The sequence below is a fragment of the Staurois parvus genome, unplaced genomic scaffold (assembly GCF_062004578.1).
Source record: "Staurois parvus isolate SC_StPar_1 unplaced genomic scaffold, SC_StPar_1.0 ptg000195l, whole genome shotgun sequence".
Classification (NCBI taxonomy): domain Eukaryota; kingdom Metazoa; phylum Chordata; class Amphibia; order Anura; family Ranidae; genus Staurois; species Staurois parvus.
In genome coordinates, this window is record NW_028317991.1 from 11,815,415 (window position 1) to 11,836,823 (window position 21,409).

Consider the following 21,409-nt stretch of genomic DNA (forward strand, 5'->3'; position numbering starts at 1 on the left):
TTACACACACACACACATATTACAGTCACATCAGTCCCTAACGCTCAAGGGGCGTACAATCTAAGTTCCCCAACTCACATTCATACATACACATACTAGGGCAGGGGCGGACTGACAACTCATGGGGCCCCTGGGCAATAGGGGATCATGGGGCCCCTGTGTCCTTGCCCAAACTCAAAAAAGCCTATGGAAAAAGGTACCAGGGGCATCTCATGGGGCCCCCTACTGACCCCGGGCCCTCGGGCAGTGCCCGAGTTTCCAAATGGTCAGTCTGCCCCTGTACTAGGGCCAATTTAGACAGGATTCCATTAACCTACCAGCATGTCTTTGGAGTGTGGGAGGAAACTGGAGTACCCTGAGGAAACCCACGCAGGCACAGGGAAAACATGCAAACTCCAGGCAGGTGGTGCCATGGTTGGGATTCAAACCAATGACTCTAGTACTGCCAGGCAGAAATGCTAACCATTTAGCCACTGTGCTGCCTCATTGTGTTCTTCCTTTCCTCTCCCAGTCTGATATCAAGCCAAATTCAGATCGATACACTGCTTGCATTTAAATAAATTAATTTAATGATCTTTTAGGCTTGGTTCACATTTGCGCACATCGCTTGTAGAGCAGACCATTCAATGCAATACACTGCCCTACACGTGAGAAACGTGGAAAAGAAGTCCCTGACTTTTTTTCCAAAAAGCACCAAACGTCAGTCTGCTAAAGGGCAGCACATTTCTGTGGGTGTTGGGAAAGCCGCGTGATTTTGCGCTCATTCCCAACACGCATAGATGTGAGTTGGTGAATACAGATCAACATTGATTTCTGTATTTTATATCTACTTGAAGCTGATCGTTCGCATACACAGTTAAAGGACTATACCTCCACTTGAAGTGTCATAAAATGAATCGGAAAATATTTATCATCCTCTGTGCACATGTTTTGAGGCGACCGTGTGTTTATTTAAGATTTTTTTTTTCATTTCTATTTTTGTTTTTTTGTCGTTTAGTATAATCAAACAGCAACTGCCCCAACCTACAACCCTGGCAAAAAGTATGGAATCACCACTCCTGGAAAATGTTCATTCAATTGTTTAACCACTTGCCTACCGGGCACTTATACCCCCTTATTTACCTTCCAATTTTCAGCTTTCAGCACTGTTGCACTTTGATTGACAATTGCGCCGTCATGCAAGATTGTACCCATATGAAATTTTTATAATTTTTTTCTCACAAATAGAGCTTTCTTTTGGTGGTATTTAATCGCTGCTGGGCACTTTACTTTTTGTGCTATAAGCAAAAAAGTGCAAAGAAATTTGAAAAATAAAGTTTCATTGTTTCTATTATAAAATTTTTCAAACAGGTAATTTTTCTCCTTCACTGATGTGCGTTGATGAGGCAGCACTGATGGGCACTGATAGGTGGCACTGATAGGCGGCACTAATGAGGTGTCACAGATAGGTGGCACTGATAGGCGGCACTGATGGGTGGCACTGATAGGCGGCACTAATGAGGTGTCACAGATAGGTGGCACTGATATGCGGCACTGATTGGTGGCACTGATAGGCGACACTGATAATGGGTACTGATAGACAGCACTGATAGGTGGCACTGACTGACATCAATGCTGGGCACTGACTGGCGGCACTGCTGGGCACTGACTGGCACAACCACTGGGCACTGACTGGCAGCACTGCTGGGCTGCACTGGTGGGTGGCACTGGTGGGCACAGGTGGGTGGCACTTCTGGGCACAGGTAGGTGGCACTTCTGGGCACAGGTGGTGACACTGCTGGGTGGCAGAGGTGGGCGCACTGCTGGGTGGCACAGGTGGGCGCACTGCTGGGCACAGGTGGGTGGAACTTGTGTGTGGCACTGCTGGGCACCAATCATCAGGGCACTGATGATCAGTGCCGATCCCCGCTCTGACAACTGCCGGTTTTCGGCAGTACTTTCCTCACGATCTGACAGCGTGAGGAAAGTGCAGCCGAGAACCGGCATTTGCATTTCCCGGTGATCAGCGTGTCATTGGACATGGTTGATCACGTGGTAAAAGGCCGCTGTGATTGGCCTTTTACCACGTCACGTGATCAGCTGTGTCCGTAGGACACAGCGATCACGGAGATCGCCCAGGGCGCGCCCCCGGGGGCGCGCAGGAGAGCGCGTTCTGGGAGGACGTCATATGAGACAAGTAGTTAATTGTGTAGAATAAAAACTAATCCCAGACATTCTTCAAAACTATTGTCATTTAACATTCCAACCTTCTGGCTTTAACCACTTGCCCTCCAGAGGATTTACCTCCCCTCCCTGACAGGCCATTTTTTTTGCACTACGGCGCTGCATTACTTTAACTGACTATTGCGCAGTCATGCAACGCTGTGCCCAAATGAAATTTACATCCTTTTTTCCCCACAAATAGAGCTTTCGTTTGGTGGTATTTGACCGCCTGTGCATTTTTATTTTTTGCGTTAAACAAAAAAAGACCGACTATTTTGAAAAAAAAAAAACAATATTTTTGACTTTTTTCTATTAAAAGTGTCCAATAAAAAATTAGAAAAATGAAATTTCGTCATAAATATAGGCCAAAATGTATTCTGTTACATGTCTTTGCAAAAAAAAAAATCTCAATACATGTAATTAATTGATTTACGTGAAAGTTATAGCGTTTACAAATGACGGTATACTGTATATACTGGGATCTTCTTTCTTTTTTTTTTATACTAGTAATGGTGGTGATCAGCTACTTACGGCGGGACTGTGGTGGGCATTCTGACACTGGGGGGAACTGACTTGGTGTCACTGACATCCCCAGTGACACCAATACAGTGATCAGTGCTAATACAAAGCACTGACACTGTACTAACGGTACTGGGCAGGAAGGGGTTAACGTGGGGGGATCAAAGGGTTACCTGTGTGCTGTTTCACAGTATGCTGTGCGTGTGCTTTACACTGTAAGCACACTTCTTTGTATGGCTCTGCTATGCCATACAAAGCAGTGTGCAGGAGCTGACAGGAGAGATCTGTGTTGTTTGTTTATACATAGGTCTCTTCCCCATCGGTAATACTCGGAGATCACCGGGTGCTGGTGGGGAATCACCGACCGGGACCCAGTGATTGATATCTGAAGCACATCCCCTACCTGGAACTGCAAAATCACATGTATTTTGCGCACCCATGCCACCCTGTAGCAGTATTTCTGCTATAGGGTGGCGTGCAAGCGGTTAGGAAAGACTTAAAAAAATTAAAAAAGAAAACTAGTCAGTTGCAACTGTTTTTGCAGATCAAGCAGAGGAAATAAATATGGAATCACTCAATTCTGAGGAAAATAAGGAATCATGAAAAAACCCCACTCCAGTACACCACTAGTACTTTGTTGCAGCACCTTTTAGCTTTTATAACAGCTTGAATTCTCTGAGGCATGGATGAAACTCTCGACAAACAGTATTCTTCATCAATCTGGCTCCAACTTTCTCAGTTGCCAGATCAGCTTTGATGTTGGAGCCTTGTCCTGGATAATTTTCTTTCATTTCCGCCAATTTTCAATTGGATTGAGGTCCAGACTTTGCAGGCCATGGCAGTCACTTATGTCTTTCTTGAAGGAAAGTTTTCACGGCTTTTGCCCCTATGACAAGATGCATTATCACCCTGAAAAATGTCATCACCAAACATCCTTTCAATTGATGGAATTAGAAGTGTCCAAAATCTCAATATAAACTTGTGTATTTATTGAACATTTAATCAATGTCATCTCCTCCGCACCTTTACCTGCCATGCAACCCCATATCATCAATGTTTGTGGAAATTTGTATGTTTTCTTCTGGCAGTCGTCTTTATACATTTCATTGGAAGGGCACCAAACTAAAGTTCCAGCATCATCACCCTGCCCAATGCAGATTCGTGATCCATCACTGAATATTACATTCATGCAGTCATCCATAGTCCATGATTACCATGATTGCTTGTTTTTTCTGTTTAGGTGTTAATGATGGTTTTTATTTGGCTTTTCTGTATGTAAATCTCATTTCCTTCAGGCAATGTGTTACAATTCCGTCACAGACATTGACTCTAGTTTCTGTCCATTTGTTTTGTTGTGCATTTTCTGTTTTCAAGGCATATTGCTTTACGTTTTCTATCTTGACGCTTTGATGTCTTCCTTGGACTACCGGTACGCTTCCATTTACAACCTTCCTATTTGATTTGTACTTGGTCCAGATTTTAGATGCAGCTGAATGGGAAAAACCAACGTCTTTTGCAACATTCTGTGATAATGTACCTTCTTAACTTCTTGCCGACCGCGCATAGCCGAATGACGGCTTCACCGCGGCCGGCCAGTTCTGGGTGGACGTCATATGACGTCCTCCCAGAACGCTCTCCTACGGACACAGCTGATCACGTGATGTGGTAAAAGGCCAATCACAGCGGCCTTTTACCACGTGATCAGCGGTGTCCAATGACACGCTGATCACAGGGAAATGCAAGTGCCGGTTCTCGGCTGCACTTTCCTCACGCTGTCAGATCGTGAGGAAAGTACTCCCAAGAACCGGCAGTTGTCAGAGCGAGGATTGGCACTGATCATCAGGGCACTGATGATCAGTGCCCTGATGATCGGTGCCCAGCAGTGACACCCGCAAGTTCCGCCCAGCAGTGCGCCCACTAGCTCCGCCCACCCGTGCCCACCAGTGCCCCCACCTGTGCCCAGCAGTGCACCCACCTGTGCCCAGCAGTGCACCCACCTGTGCCCAGCAGTGCCCCCACCTGTGCCACTCTGCAGTGCCACCTACCTGTGCCCAGAAGTGCCACCTACATGTGCCCAGCAGTGCCGCCCACCTGTGCCCACCCACCTGTGCCCACCAGTGCCACCCACCTGTGCCCACCCACCAGTGCTGCCCACCAGTGCAGCCCAGCAGTGCTGCCAGTCAGTGCCACCAGTCAGTGCCCAGGGGTTGTGCCAGTCAGTGCCGCCAGTCAGTGCCCAGCAGTGATGCCAGTCAGTGCCGTCTATCAGTACCCATAATCAGTGTCACCTATCAGTGCCGCATATCAGTGCCGCCTATCCGTGACCCCTAATTAGTGCTGTCTATCAGTGCCGCCTATCCGTGCCACCTCATTAGTACTGCCTATCAGTGCCCTTTAGTGCTGCCTATCAGTGCCGCCTATCAGTGCCCATCAGTGCTGCCTCATCAACACACATCAGTGAAGGAGATAAAATACTTGTTTGAAAAATTTTATAAAATAAACTTTTTTTTTCAAATTTTTTGCATTTTTTTTATTTATAGCGCAAAAAGTAAAGCGCCCAGTGGCGATTAAATACCACCAAAAGAAAGCTCTATTTGTGAGAAAAAAATGATCAAAATTTCATATGGGTACAATGTTGCATGACCGCGCAATTGTCAATCAAAGTGCGGCAGCGCTGAAAGCTGAAAATTGGCCTGGTAAAGAAGGGGGTATAAGTGCCTGGTAGGCAAGTGGTTAAAGAAGTTTTATTATCCTCTCCTTTGTTTCAACGGACATCTCTCATGTTGGAGCCATGATTCATGTCAATCAGCTTGGTGCAACTAATTAGCAGATGTAATCTGATGCAGATGTTTAGAACTGCAAAGTACATGGTGATTCCATAATATTCGCACTTTGAATGACAATTGAGCGGTCATGCAACCTTGTACCCATATGAAATTTGTATAATTTTTTTCACACAGAGTTTTCTTTTGATGGTTATTAATCGCTGTTGGGTGTTTTATTTTTTGCACTATAAACAAAAAAAGAGCAAAAAATTTGAAAACAAAGTTTCTCTTTCTATTATAAAATTTTGCAAACAGATAATTTTTTCTCCTTCACTGATGTGCATTGATGAGGCTCAACTGATAAGGTGACACTGATGGGCATTGATGAGGAGGCACTGATGATGCTTCCCTGATATGCAGCAATGATGGGCACTGACAGGCAACACTGATGGGCACTGACTGGCGGCACTGTTGGGCACTAAGGGGTGCAACTGCTGGGCAGCACCGGTGGGAGGCACTGCTGGACAATGGTGGGTGGCACTGCTGGACAATGGTGGGTGGCACTGCTGGGCACTGATCATCAATGCCCTGATGATCGGTGCAGATGTCCTCTGTGTCATTTGCCGGTTATCGGCAGTACTTTCCTCATGCTGTAACAGCATGAGGAAAGTGCTGCCGATAACCGGCAACTGCATTTACATTGTGATCTGCTGTGCCATTGGACACAGCTGATCACGTGGTAAAAGGCTGCTGTGATTGGCCTTTTACCTCATCATGCGATCAGCTGTGTCCGTAGGACACAGCGATCACGGACAGCACCAGGCGTGCTGGAAGGCGTGTTCTGGGAGGACGTCATATGACACCCTCCCAGAACTGTACAACCGTATTGTAGCCATCATTCGGCTTGGGAAGTGGTTAAAGGAACAGGAGTACACTGGACACTCCATATAGCGTACCGGCAGCAAAGGTGTCCAGTGTGCCCCCTCACCAATACACCAACAGTAAAAACAAACAGCAACTGCCCCAATCTATAAGGCCCCATTCATACCTGAGCAATTTGTAGCTCGAAGCTCCAAAACGCTCAGGGGGGAAAAAAAAAAAATCAATATTACTCTATGGAGATGGTTCACATCTCCAATCCAAGTCACCTGAAGCCGAATGCCTGAAACTCCAAAACGTATTGGAGCTACTTTTGTAACTCAAATTGGGCAGATTTGTATGTTTTTGGCGCGTTTTTATTCCCATAGAAAAGAAAAGAAACGTGCAATTGGCGTGTTTTTGCGCACATTTGGGCGTTGTGCGTTATTCATAAATCCATAAGATGCTGTATACATAGGAAAGGATTATATTATAATGAATCTTCATACTCGAATAAATCCGCTGCTGAAAGTGCTTGAAAATTGAGGGTATCAGTTAAAGCCTCCTTACATCTAGTAGGTCCTTCTGAAAATGCTTATATAGGTGTTTTTGTGCTTTTTTTGAAAGTGTATCCGTGTGTTTGCTTGTGTATCTTTGTGCATGTGTAAGTAGCTCCTGGGTGGTAGAAGAACAGTTGTTCAGGTGCAAAAATGCTGGCGCCATGTATATACAGGCACATCTATTGATGTCTATGAGGCCATAAATGCATCACAGTTTTAAAATCAGCTCCTGATGTGCACATCCAATATTGAAAAAACACAGGATATCTGTTGCTGAGCTTTCTTGCGTCTAGCCTTAGGTGTACAATGCTCAGGGGAGAATGCGGTCTAAGGCTCTTCGGCATTTGACACTTCTGCATGTCTGTGCTGTAACCCCCTCTGCATGTTGAGGTTCCACCTTCCATCTTATACATCACTACAGGCCATAGCAGTGACATATGGGTTGGTTGGAGGATGGATCTATAGCGAGTGGCAGGGGTCACTGCTTTCCGACACTCCAAAAAGAATCCAATGCTGAATAGTTTATAAAGGCTGAAATGAAGGGAAAATAGGAGACGATAGACGTATAATGACTTTTATTTTTGCAGAGGTTGATTTTTTTATTTTGAGTAGGACAGGGTCTCTTTAAGCTTTAAATTCTATATAGATTAGACAGGTCCTCTTTGATTGATAGGGCAAGTTACTGATGTACTCTTTACTGTATTCCTAGATTGTAAGCTCCAAGGAGCAGGGCCCTCGAACCCCTCGTGTATCGCACTGTATTGTTATTGTACTCTCATGTATTGGCTCCCATTGTAATGTACAGTGCTGAGCAAACTGTGGGCACTATATAAATACTGTATAATAACAATAATATTGTTTGATGCAAAATAGTCAGAAACAGCTGTTCAGGATCTCAAGAAATTTGGTTCTGATGGATTGGTAATGAAGAGGTGGATGGGTTTGTACTAGTTAGGCATCGGAACATTTCGGTAGGCTGTCGCTGTGTTCTTTCTGCACTCTGTTCCTGGGACTCATCATACATTGCATAATATGTCCTTTGTTCTCTCTATGGAAATCCCCAGAGGACACTTTCACTTTCCTCCTTGTGGTTTGCCATTCTCTGATATGTGGAAAGTAACTCTTGATGGTAATCCTGGCCAAGCATGAAGTAAATAATCTTCAGTATCTTTGTAGAAGGAATCCACTTCATATTACTACTATATTGTTTATTAGCTGTTTAGGGATGACTGATAAAAAATAGATTTTAATATATTTAAATATTTTTAAAGTGATACTAAACAAACACTGTTAAATTTACCTTATCCCTTTCTTTATGTATATGGATGATGGCACTGTATTTATTTAAAAAAAAAGAAAAGATAAAAAAAGTGCCTTTTTTCATGTAGCGTTACCCCGTAAGGTGCCATCAGGATTAACTGGTCTTTCCCTGAAAGTGCAAAGGCTGCCTATCACTGTAAGCACCAGTCCATTGACACCTGCTCCAGTAATACAGTCTAGGGCACGGGTGTCAAACTGGTGGCCCTCCAGCTGTTGCCAAACTAAAAGTCCCATGAGGCATTACAAGGCTGACAATTACAAGCATGATTCCCAAAGGCAGAGGCATAATGTACTTGTAAGGGACTTGTAGTTTGGCAACAGCTGGAGGGCCGCCAGTTTGACGCTCCTGGTCTAGGGGATCATCTTTTTTTCTTTTTTTTTTTTTAGATTTATTGTTGATAGAAACTCTAACAGGAGAGGGGATTAGGGCATAGGATACTCCAAAATGCTTGGCATTTAATATTTAGAGGTTGTTCTTCTCCTTGAATAATAGCTGGCCTTGAACATTTTCAGGCCTCACAGCTGAAGACCATAGGGCAAGTCTTTTGGCATCTGGTTACCTTGTGCTGATGCAAAACTGCTGCTACCCAATGCAGTCTTCAAACACTACACAGTCCCCTTCCACAAGACTGCTGCCACCTTTCAGCTGCAGACATGTTTGACTGCCACCTTCCAGCTTTCCCCAGATGTTCATTGAGTGAGACATCACCTCTTGAGATCAGATCCTCTGTGGTGTGGTTGTGCAATCAGCTTCATCTAGTCCCTCAGCCTTGACATTGCTGAGGCCTATAGAGCAGCTGTATAGTCCATAGGCTGCCCAAGGACAGCAGCCTCTGTGGCTCTGGAACCCTCCTGGGGAGTAGGAACCCCACTCTCCTGTGCTTCAGACTATTTATCATCACCCTAACCCCCTTCTGGACACTGCACTCCAGGGATTAAATATCCATGTTGGTCATTTGAATTTCCCGTTCTGTGTTCTGGAAGAAGGAAGGGGGAAGCAATCAAACGCCCAGCCTGTGAAAACCTGAGCAGACCAGGTCAAACAAATCACTGATCCCTTGCTTATAGAAGGAGCCAAAAACTAAGTTTGCCAAGAATCCTACTCTAGGAGGGTTCTACATCCATAATCAATATATACAGCTGTCATGTGACCCAGCTCTTTCCCAGCCGTATGACGTACAGTTAATATATGGGTCATCCTTTCCCTGTCCTCTGTGACTTCCTTTACCTGGGGACAACTGTATATTGGGGCTATTTATTGTTACCAGCAATCTTGGAAGGCTTACCTCAAATTTGCCAAGACAAGCCACCATGTTGGGTTTGATGACCCTCACAAGTCCATTATAGGCAATGATCCTCCTCTGAGTAATAGGCTAAAGTCACCCCTGAAAGGATATCCTCAGTGGGTTCTACTCCATTCCCTGAAGCTGGGCAGATTCTGTCACAAGACCATGCATGTTGATTTTATATTGTCTGGAAACAATTCTGGATCCAATGTTAGCACTCATCTGAGAAAAAATCCTGATCTATGGAACATTTGAATCACCGTATAATACCAATGTGTGAAGTATGGATTGTATGCCAAGTATAGAATTTTAACCGCTTTCCCGCTGCCCTATAGCAGAAATACTGCTACAGGACGGCAGGGCTGCGCAAAATCATGCGTATATATATGTGATTTCGCATTTATGGGTCGGGGGCGCACCGCGATTGGCGACCTCAGCTGTCGATCACCGTGTCCCAGCTGGTGATTCCCCACCGGCACCTGGCGATCGCCAAGTATCACTGATGGGGGAGAGACCTGTATGTAAACAATACAGATCTGTCCCGTCAGCTCCTGCACATTGCTTTGTATTGCTCTGCAGTGAAAGACGCACACAGTTAACCCCTTGATCGCCCCAGATGTTAACCCCTTCCTTCCCAGTGTCATTAGTACAGTGTCAGTGCTTTTTATTAGCACTGATCACTGTATTAGTGTTACTGGGGATATCCGTGACAGTCCCCTTCCCAGTGTCAGAATTCCTGCTACAGTCCTGCTATAAGTTGCTGATCGCCACCATTACTAGTATTAAAAAATATTCCAGTATATGTACCGCCATTTGTAAACGCTATAACTTTCACGTAAACCAATTAATTTACATGTATTGGGATTTTTTTTAGCAAAGACATGTAGCAGAATATATTTTGGCCTAAATTTATGACAAAATTAGATTTTTTACAATTTTTTTTCTGGACATGTTTAATAGCAAAAAGTCAAAAATACTGTTTTTTTTCCCTCAAAATTGTCGGTCTTTTTTTGTTTATAGAGCACAAAATTAAAAATGCATAGGTGATCAAATACCACTGAAAGAAAGCTCTATTTGTGGGGAAAAAGGACATATATTTCATTTGGGTGCAGTGTTGCATGACCGTGCAATTGTCAGTTAAATTAACGCAGCGCCATATAACAAAAATTGGCCTGGTCAGGAAGGAGGGTAAATCCTCTGGAGGGCAAGCGGTTAAACTAAACCTGTAGAGATGCAGAATGATGAGTGATTATAAATTGTTGTGAACAAGCCTGCATTGAAATGTGTGGTTTTAATGTGTGCAGTTGTCTTGCATGATGTAAATAAAGTGGTGAAATTTCAGAAGTACCGTATTTTTCGCTCCATAAGACGCACCTAGGTTTTAGAGGAGAAAAACAAGGAAAAAAATATTCTGAACCAATGGACTTCAGACACGGTACAGGAGATGACCAGAGACTGCGGACACAGTACAGGAGATGACCAGAGACTGCGGACAGTACAGGAGATGACCAGAGACTGCGGACACAGTACAGGAGATGACCAGAGACTGCGGACACAGTACAGGAGATGACCAGAGACTGCGGACACAGTACAGGAGATGACCAGAGACTGCGGACACAGTACAGGAGATGACCAGAGACTGCGGACACAGTACAGGAGATGACCAGAGACTGCGGACACAGTACAGGAGATGACCAGAGACTGCGGACACAGTACAGGAGATGACCAGAGACTGCGGACACAGTACAGGAGATGACCAGAGACTGCGGACACAGTACAGGAGATGACCAGAGACTGCGGACACAGTACAGGAGATGACCAGAGACTGCGGACCATTAGGGAGGGAGGGAGAGCGGGTACCTGAATGTGACACTTCCGCGGAGCTCTCCTTACTATACTGTGGGCACCCGACTTTGACAGCCGGGTGCCGACTGCGCATGCGTAAGAAGCGCTGCGCTTTGTGAACGGCCCCGTCTTCTCCTGCGACCTGTCGTGTCCCAGAAGACGCCGGACCATTCACAAAGCGCAGCGCTTCTTGTGCATGCGCAGTCGGCACCCGGCTGTCACAGATGCCGGGGCGGAAAGAAGCCGGCGCGGGAAGACTACAGCGCTGGACCGAGGAACAGGTGAGTTCCTGCCGCAGAGAACAGCTGAGCGACCGGCCCGGTATTCTGACATGGTGGCGGCGGAAATACCGGACTGGCCGCTTTATATTCGCTCCATAAGACGCACTGACATTTTCCCCCCTTTTTTGGGGGGGAAAAAGTGCGTCTTATGGAGCGAAAAATACGGTATTTTGCGCTTTATACAGACTTTTATTAGAAGGTGCCTGTGAAAGTTCCACTTCTTGTGTTTTTATATACACACCACAATGGTCTGTGTGCCCTGCTGTGCATTGTGGTTAAAAAAATAAGAGCAGGAGTGGTTCTTTCTTTCTGCTTTGGGGCCCATTGGGACCCTTTCAAGATTCATAGCTCGTTGTTCCCGTTCCATGTTCTTTCTGCTTCCCGCCACTACTATTTTTATTGGAATTGGTTGGTTGAATAAAAGTGTATGGAGTTATTTGACTAATTCATTTTGAAATGTAGCAGATACAGGAAGTAGAAAGCTCACAGAATGGAAGTGCTGAGCGAAGGGTACTTCGGTGCTCCAGTCAGTGCATCTGAGGAAGTCGGCTGGAAGGTAAGTGTAGTTACCATTGGACTTCCCTTCATTCTTTCCATAATTCATTTCCTCCTTTAGGTTAGGTTCACACTTGTGCGGCTCCATGAGTCGCATTTTGGGCAGGAATGGCAGCCCATTAATTTGAATGGAGGAAATGAATTATGGAAATAATAGAGGGAAGTCCAATAGTAAATACACTTACCTTCGTGCCGACTTCCTCAGATGCACTGACTGGAGCAACGCAGTATTGCAAATGCTCCAGTCAGTGCATCTGAGGAAGTCGGCACGAAGGTAAGTGTATTTACCATTGGACTTCCCTCCATTCTTTCCATAATTCATTTCCTCCTTTAGGCTAGGTTCACACTTGTGCGGCTCTGTGAGTTGTGTTTTGGGCAGGAATGGCAGCCCATTCATTTGAATGGGCTACTGTGCCTCCTTAAAATGCAGGGTAAAGGTCCCTGAACCTTTTCTGTGTCCCACACAGAAATCGCAGCCATTAACCCTGATGACTTGTCATGCGATTTGACAGTTTCACCCTAAGTCGCACCCTATTGTCAGCAATGGAACCATTCAAATTGATTTTGAAATTCGTTCCTGCACTTTTTTTTTTGCGATTTTAGGTTCGATCTGCATGAAGTCGCACAGATGTCTACCAAGACGCACTGACACGCGACTTTGTAATCATGCAACTTCAAGTGAAGTTTCACGATTTCAAAGTCTGATCCAGTGTGAACCAGGGCTTAGGTCCTTGTTCAGGCACTTCCTGTTATATTTTGACAACACTCTGGACCTGTCTCCCAGTTGAGCTTCTGTGTTGTCTGTCACACGGGCTTCCAGTGGAGACTACAAATGGGCGTTGTTACACACATTACATGAGAAATAGAGCTGCCGCTGGAGTATGCTGATAGGAGGTGGCGATAAAGAGTTCAGGAGATCAGCAGCACTAAGATGGATAAAAAAAAATTCTTTTAAAAACTGAGAATAACAACTATTTCATGAAAAAAATTAAAATTCCAGTTGTGTATAGTAAACAGTGCTTTAGCAAACTAAATGTCATCCTGTTAGAGTTTACATCTGCTTTAATCCTGTAGCTTCTTGTAGTTGTGCAGTAGGTTTAGCTTGTGAAAGTCTTCTGCTTACATCAGGGGTCGATTTATAAATACATTTCTGGATTACAAGCATTCACCTTCCTTCATTAATTCTGACTATATTTTATGTAATAGGTTGATTTCCTATGATCATCAGCGCCATCTAGTGGTCATAATGTAGTATTGTTCCTGTAACATTTCAATCAGGAAAATACCATATTATGGCCACTAAAAAGAGCTAATGGTCATAGAAAATCAACATATAAAGCAAAATATGGTCAGAATTTGTAAGGGCTTGTAATATAGACTCCCATGGTGTTTTTTTCTGTGATCCCTGCTGGCTCTCTGCCTAGCCTAGCAGCTTCTGTTGCTTCTCTCATTTTGTGTGTAACTTCCTGCAGCTGGGTGCTTCTGCTCTTAATATCTCAGGCAGAGGTCTTCTTCAGTGGAAGATTTCTTTGTTTGTTTGTTCCAATTTTGGAACCACTAAGTATTATTTAGCCAGATGGTGTGTTTGCTTCATTTCCAGTTTGTAACCTGCCTGTTTTTCTTTTTGGTCTGTTTGTGCACATGTATCTATTTATTATGAAGATTTGTTATCAAGGTCGAGCTTTTAAGTTTGCAGGCCATTTGCCAACCTTCATTTCACGGCTTTCTTTGGTTATTTTAATTCAGAAGTAATGGTTCCTTCCAGCAGACTTCCCACACGGGGGTCTCGATTTGATCTAGCATTCAAGGTAAATGTATAGCCCCCTGGACGTAAAGCAGCCCACCTCAATCCAAAGTGGCTCTCAAACTAATATAACATAGTCTGTCTGTACTGAACACAACAATATTCATACTAATCCTGTAGCAACTGTTTCTCTAGGTGTTGGTCTGATCAGGGCAGACAGACACGTACCCCTAGTGTGCCCTTGGACCTGTTGCTCCCTAGCAGTACAGTGGTCTCCTCAGGAGAGTGGAGCTCTAAACTCTGCTTAGTTATCAAACAATAAGTCCTGTGCACTCCTCCACAATCAGCAGGTGCTGGTTACCCTTAAAGCATGGACCCAGGTTTGGAGGTTCATCCCATCCAGTCCTCTGTAAAGGCTCAATCCATTTTCTACAAAGCCTCCAGGTGGGTTCCAAGATCCAATTCAACAATCCTTGAGAAAGCTGAAAGGCCAAATTCCTCCTAATGAGGAAAACATCCCGGAGTCCCTCAACCTGCATGGGTAAGAACTCTTGGTGACACCCACCCAGCCATGGCACGGCCTGCACTGTCACAATATAGATCTGTTCAGTCACATCTAACGCTTGATACTTCTATGGGCCAGCTTTATGGGCACTATATCCTACACACCAAGTTGCCAGGTCCTTCCTCAACCCTGCCTAATTGCTCATCTTGGATCAGCTCTATGGTACAGACTGAAGCTCGTAGTTCTGCTGGCTTACCATATAGCTGTCACAAGGAAAAACATCCTTTGTGATAACAAAAAGCAGTGACAGGTCCTCTTTACTAAGACATCTGGGGGTTTATTTACTAAAGCTGGAGAGTCCAAAATCAGACTCCCTTCTGCATAGAAACCAATCAGCTTCCAGGTTTCATTGCCAAAGCTTCATTGAACAAGCTGAGGTTAGAAGCTGATTGGTTTCTATGCAGAAGGGAGTCTGATTTTGGACTCTCCAGCTTTAGTAAATAAACCCCCTGGGGTCTATTAGACTCTAGATCGCCTCTCTGCCCTGAAAGCGTCTGATCAAACCAAGATAAGTTTGAGCTGATGCTTTTTCCAAGCCAAGAAGGGCTTGTTTACATTCTGCAGAATCCAGAAATGACAAAATACTTGTCACCTCCGGTTTCTAATGCCATAGAGATGATCAGGGACATTCCGTTCCCTGATCATCTCTATGGCATTACAAACTGGAGGTTTCAGGGCAGAGAAGAGATCTAAGGTCTAATAGACCCCAGATGTCTTAGTAAAGAGGACCTGTCACTGCTTATTGTTATCACAAAGGATGTTTTTCCTTGTGACAGCAATTAAAGTGATGAAAAAATTTTAAAGGGAGTAGTATAAAAATACAAACAAATTTTATTACTTATTTTATTAAATTTGTTTAAAGCGTCCCCGTCCCATCGTGCTTGTCCACAAAGGCAAACGCATACATAGGTTGTTCATGCACATGTAAACTGTGTTCACACCACACATGTGAGGTATCATTGTGAACGTTATAGCGAGAGCAATACTACTAGCACCAGACCTCCTGCGCAACTCCAAACTGGTAACCTATAAAGGCTTTTAAAGCCTCAGCAATGGAGATATTTAAGTACTGTAGTTTGACACTATTCAAAGAGCATGTGCAATTTTAAAGTGTGGCATATTGTGTATCTATTAACTCGGCGTAATGCTATCTTTTTTTAACGAGACAATTGGGTATTATATTGTGTTTTTGTGCATCAAAATTCATTTAAGTATAGAATTGTGTTTGAAAAACCTCTGTTCAGACAAAATCAGCATGGCTTAAGAGTGAGTGAGGAAACCCATGTAAGCACAGGTAGATTATGCACACTCCATGTAGACCGTGTCCTGGCCGGGATTGGACCCAGGGACCCCAGTGCTGCAAGGCATAAAGCATTTCTCTAGCTCTACACATAATGATTGTAGTTGATGTGATAGCTCTATTCTCTTCCATAGTTGTATTGGTGGTTATTTGGAACCTGTAGTGGATTTCTGTGGTCAGCATACAGTTGTGGCCAAAATTATTCAACCCCCACTGAAATTGAGTGTTTTGGCCAGTTTGACATTGCTTTTGATCATTCAGTCATCTTGCTTACATTTACATTAAAGAGGCACTTGTAGGTCAGACAAATATAACATAACAGTTATAATGAAATAACCACAAATGTCTTTTCTGTGCTCACAGCATTATCAGTTTTATTCAACCCCCAAGTGACATTCAATCTTAGTACTTAGTACAGCATCCTTTTACAGTTATAACAGCTTTTAAACGTGAAGCATAGCTTGACACAAGTGTCTTGCAGCGATCTACGGGTATCTTCGCCCATTCTTCATGGGCAAAGGCCTCCAGTTCAGTCACATTCTTAGGCTTGCGCACTGCAACTGCTTTCTTTAAGTCCCACCAGAGGTTCTCAATCGGATTTAAGTCTGGTGACTGCGATGGCCACTCCAAAATGTTCCAGCCTTTCCTCTGCAACCATGCTCTAGTGGACTTGGAGGTATGCTTGGGATCATTGTCCTGTTGAAAGGTCCAACGTCTCCCAAGCCTCAGGTGTGTGACGGACTGCATCACGTTTCCATCCAATATCTCCTGGTACTGAAGAGAATTCATGGTACCTTGCACACGCTGAAGCTTCCCTGTACCTGCAGAAGCAAAACAGCCCCAAAGCATGATTGACCCTCCACCATGCTTCACAGTAGGCAAGGTGTTCTTTTCATCATAGGCCTTGTTCTTCCTCCTCCAAACATAGCGTTGATCCATGGGCCCAAACAGTTCTAATTTTGTTTCATCAGTCCACAGAACACTATCCCACAACTTTTGTGGTTTGTCCACATGGCTTTTGGCATACTGCAGTCGACTCTTCTTATTCTTTGGAGACAGCAAGGGGGTACGCCTGGGAGTTCTGGCACGGAGGCCTTCATTACGCAGTGTGCGTCTTATTGTCTGGGCTGAAACTTCTGTACCCACATCTGACAAATCTTTTCTCAGTTCCTCAGCAGTCACACGGGGACTTCTCTCCACTCTACGCTTCAGGTAGCGCACAGCAGTCGAAGTCAGCATCTTCTTTCTGCCACGACCAGGTAGCGTTTCAACAGTGCCCTTTGCCTTGAATTTGCGAATGATGCTTCCTAAGGTGTCTCTTGGTATGTTTAACATCTTTGCAATCTTCTTATAGCCATTGCCCTTCCTGTGAAGAGAAATCACCTCTTCTCTTGTCTTCCTGGACCATTCTCTTGCCTTCACCATGTTTGTAACCACACCAGTAAATGTCTAGAAGGAGCTGAGTATCACAGTCATTTTAAAGCTGCCTAATTGGTGCTTATTATGCTTGATTGCTGCTCGGTGACATCCACAGGTGTTTTCAATACCTGATGGAAAGCACCTGTATGAACCTCTGTTCTTCAGAGTGGTAGTCTTTAAGGGGTTGAATAATTGTGGCAATGAAGAAACCACATAAGAACCATTTACTACTGTATTACATAAACAATTGATGTCATTTTAGTTGCATTTGGGTAGTTACAACGTCCTTGTAGGATTTGATTCTGAATACAATTCCAAATGTACACTATAGTCCCTAAACCCCTTTACAGCATTGGGGGTTGAATAATTTTGGCCACAACTGTAGGTCATAATGAATGTTTAGTAAATTTTCTTTTTCCAAATACATTCTGAAAGTATATAATTATTTAAAGTCCACATTACAGTTTAGTGAAGTTAGGTTTATAATACTCCTAAATGTTCTTATGTTTGTCAATTTTACCAGAATGGCCTCCAACCCCCACTCTTTATTTGGTGCAAGAGGGTGGACTTGTTAGAGCCAATATTTCTACGCCAGTACATCCCGTATATGCAAAATATATTGTAATTCTTCAGAACAGCAGTGCAGTGGTAAGTGGTTTTTTTTTGTTTATGATTAGATTTCATGATTAGAATTGTTAAATCTAATATTTCATGATCAGTGGAACTATTAATAAAATGCATGCGTCACATAAATCAATATGACCAAATAACATTATTATTTTGAATTTAATGAAGCACTTTTATTGCCATGATTAGATAAATGCTGCTCCCAAGCTCCCTAAGGTGACTTAAAATGTTACTAAACCCAGCACTCTGCATTCACTATATCTGGTCTCCCCGGACCCTGCATTCACCATATCTGTTTTCCCCGGACCCTGCATTCACTATATCTGGTCTCCCCGGACCCTGCATTCACCATATCTGTTTTCCCCGGATCTTGCATTCACTATATCTGGTCTCCCCGGACCCTGCATTCACTATATCTGGTCTCCCCGGACCCTGCATTCACTATATCTGGTCTCCCCGGACCCTGCATTCACTATATCTGGTCTCCCCGGACCCTGCATCCACTATATCTGGTCTCCCACAGTTCATAGAACATGGAAATGCAATTATTTTAGTAAATATAAACTGCTAAATACCTTTTCTCATAAGCAGTATATACAGTGGATATACAAATTTTACACACCCCTGTTAAAATGTCAGGTTTCTGTGATGTAGAAAAATGAGACAAAGATAAATACTTTCAGAACTTTTTTCACCTTTTAATGCAGACCGTGTACATTCGGGGCCACTCAACCACACCTGTCAAATTAGGACCTGTGGCCGTTGCGTTTTCATAGAGTAACAGGTGGCTCCAGGTGCTCAAACAAACCACTCATTCACACAGTATAGGCCAAGGGACCTGTGTGAATGAGCCCTTAATTTTTTATCTATTTGGTTTTTACAATTTTAAAGTGATTTATTTATTTTTTCATAACGCTGTTGGGGCGGGGGGGACTTTGGTGATATATCAGGGGTGTAAACAGGTCGCTGATGTCTCACATTTGAGACAAAGAAAAGGACTGAGGACATAAATTCCTCCATCCCTTTCTCTGCAACCTCAGCTGTACTGGTACTGGGCAGTGAATGAACAGAAAGCGCTCTGTGCAGAGGCCCCTGTTCATTTACAAACTGAAGCAGTTTGCTTCAGCTATGAATGTACACAGTGAGTGATTGGAGCGGGCACACGGTTGTGCCTGAGCAGCAACGGGAATCAGATGTGGGCAGAGAGAGTTATTGATGAGAGGGGGGCAATAACAGGAACCAATCGCTTGTATGGTTCTCTCTGCAGCAGCTGAAAGTCAGCTGGAGGAAAAGGAGGAAAAGCCAGCTTTCAGCTGCTGCAGAGAGAGCCATACAAGGGATTGGTTCCAGTATTTGAGCCCCCTTGCTGTGCCGATCACCCTCCTTGCCCAGATCTGATTCCCCCCTGCTGCCCAGGCCCCGTATAAGAGTACTGGAAATACCCCCTTATCAGCGGCCCAGTATTCAGGTGACACCAGATGGTAGTTTAATCCATCGCTTCTCAAGGAACCCCTAACATCCTCTGGAGGAACCCTGACTGGGAACATCTGCAATAGAGAGTAAAGCTGGGTATTGGGCTTTAAGACAGTCCATTGCTGGAACAGAGTTTCTGTAAAATCTTTAGTGGGGATCAGGTGACATGCATCCTCTTCAGTCTGTGTCTGCTTCTGTTAGAAGAAAGATGTGGATCAGAAACATTTGGGAATCATAGAAGATCCCTTTATGAAGGCAGCGTGTCATTGTTTTTAGATACATCCACAATGTTGTTGATTTAATGAAAAACTTTAAAGAGATCAGGATGATGAGCTGATGAAAAATGTAACTGATCTCTGTACAGATGGGGTCATGCATCTAATCTCTACAGTACCCAACGTTCGTGCTAATGTTCGGGCTTATGTTTGTATGGTGTGGGACCAACGCATTATTTACAAATTGATTATTGATAGATGGAACCTTCTTTGTGTTTTAGAAGAAAATCAGACCCCCCCTGAGCTCTTTTGAGATACCGTTTGTAGACCTTCAGGTTGATGAGACCTATTGCCTGAGGGCTCAGATCTTTGATTTGCAGGCAAAAAAGTACAGTAACTTCAGTGCGGAAAGCTGTTTCAGCATTCAAAGAGGTAAGTTGTATGTGACACGGGAAACAGAAACTGAAAACATATAAAGTGAAATTCCTATTAAACTTTTTTGTAGTATTAAATAGAGTGTTGAGCTTAGAAACTCTGCCAGGCCGATATTGTGTCTGTGACCTGCTTGGTATGGTTCATTCGCACTTCATTCTTCATGACTTTTTCTCCCAGAACTGATAAGTAAAAGAAATCTAAATATTTAGAATTGTAAGTAAGGTAGGTTGTAAGTAAGGACGCCTGTCCCGGTGACAATGGCAAAGGTGGGATTTTCCCTCACTTTGTGGAATTTTCCACCCACTTCCTGTTGTGTCTCTGGGACAGGAAATAAGGGGAAATGTCTTCAGTGTGGACACAGACAGCAAATAAAACCTGACAGAAGTTTTACTCACAACAATGGTAACCTCTAACTGGGGAGAGGTGGGAAATGCTTCATATATTTTCCAATGTTTCTGAGTAGACAGATTTTAATGTACAGAACTGTGTTTTGTGCCAGAGCTCGGACTTTAGATATTACAACCGCTTCCTTGAAGTATACTTTTTCATGTATTTCATTAGTAAATCACAGGTAAAGCGGAGCTCCACCCATAATTGGAAGTTCCGTTTAAACCTTTGTCCCCCGCTCCCCATTAAGGATTGGCACCTTTGGGCAGCGGGGGTACCCGAAATTGACAGGTACCCGCTCCCACTTCCGCTGCAATCGCCTAAGCGATCGGAAGCGGAAGTTGTCCTCCCCCCTCCCTTCCCGTAGTCTTCTGGAACACGTGACAGGTCCCAGAAGACTATGCGGTCATTCACAAAGCGCAGCGCTTCTAGCGCATGCACAGTGGGCAGTCTTCTGGAACACATGACAGGTCCCAGAAGACTATGGGGCCATTCACAAAGCGCAGCGCTTCTAGCGCATGCGCAGTGGGCACTCGGCTGTGAAGCGGCAAGTTGTCGCAGCCGGGTGCCCACACTAAAGATGCTGGTGCCAGGGAGGGAAGACGGCTGGTGAAACCAGCGGTGGTGAGGACACCGCTGGACCGAGGGACAGATAACTGTGTACTTTAAAAGTCAGCAGCTACAGTTTTTGTAGCTGCTGACTTTTTTTTTTTCAGGTGCAACTCCACTTTAAAGAGAGTTCCACCCCCCCTCAAAAAAAAAATTACTGTGGCTGCTGATCTTTAATATTGGAGCACTTTCCTGTCCAGGCATCCAGCTGTGTCCTCATCTGAGCTGATTCTTTCATCGGGTGCTGACACCACCATCTTGACTAAGGAAAACCGGCAGTGAAGCCTTGTGGCTTCAGAGCAGGTTCCTTACAGCACATGCGTGAAGCGAGCTTCGCTTTGTGAATGTGCCACAGTCTTCTGGGACCTGTGAAGTGTCCCAGAAGGCTGTGGTGGAAGGAGGGGGGGTGTGAACTGTCAAAACCAGGTAACCGCTCCCCCTTCC

The 21,409-nt window shown here is 44.3% G+C and overlaps 1 protein-coding gene across 1 annotated transcript in view; it reads left to right on the forward strand.

Annotated features, from left to right (window-relative positions):
• Nucleotides 1-21,409, forward strand: part of LOC149461717 (interferon alpha/beta receptor 1-like) — a 60,806-nt gene that overhangs the window by 6,954 nt on the left and 32,443 nt on the right. Inside the window, exons 2-3 of the mRNA XM_089677968.1 lie at nt 17,743-17,867; nt 19,816-19,966. Coding sequence (XP_089534094.1) covers nt 17,743-17,867; nt 19,816-19,966 — 276 coding nt within the window. The remainder of the gene's footprint in view (nt 1-17,742; nt 17,868-19,815; nt 19,967-21,409) is intronic.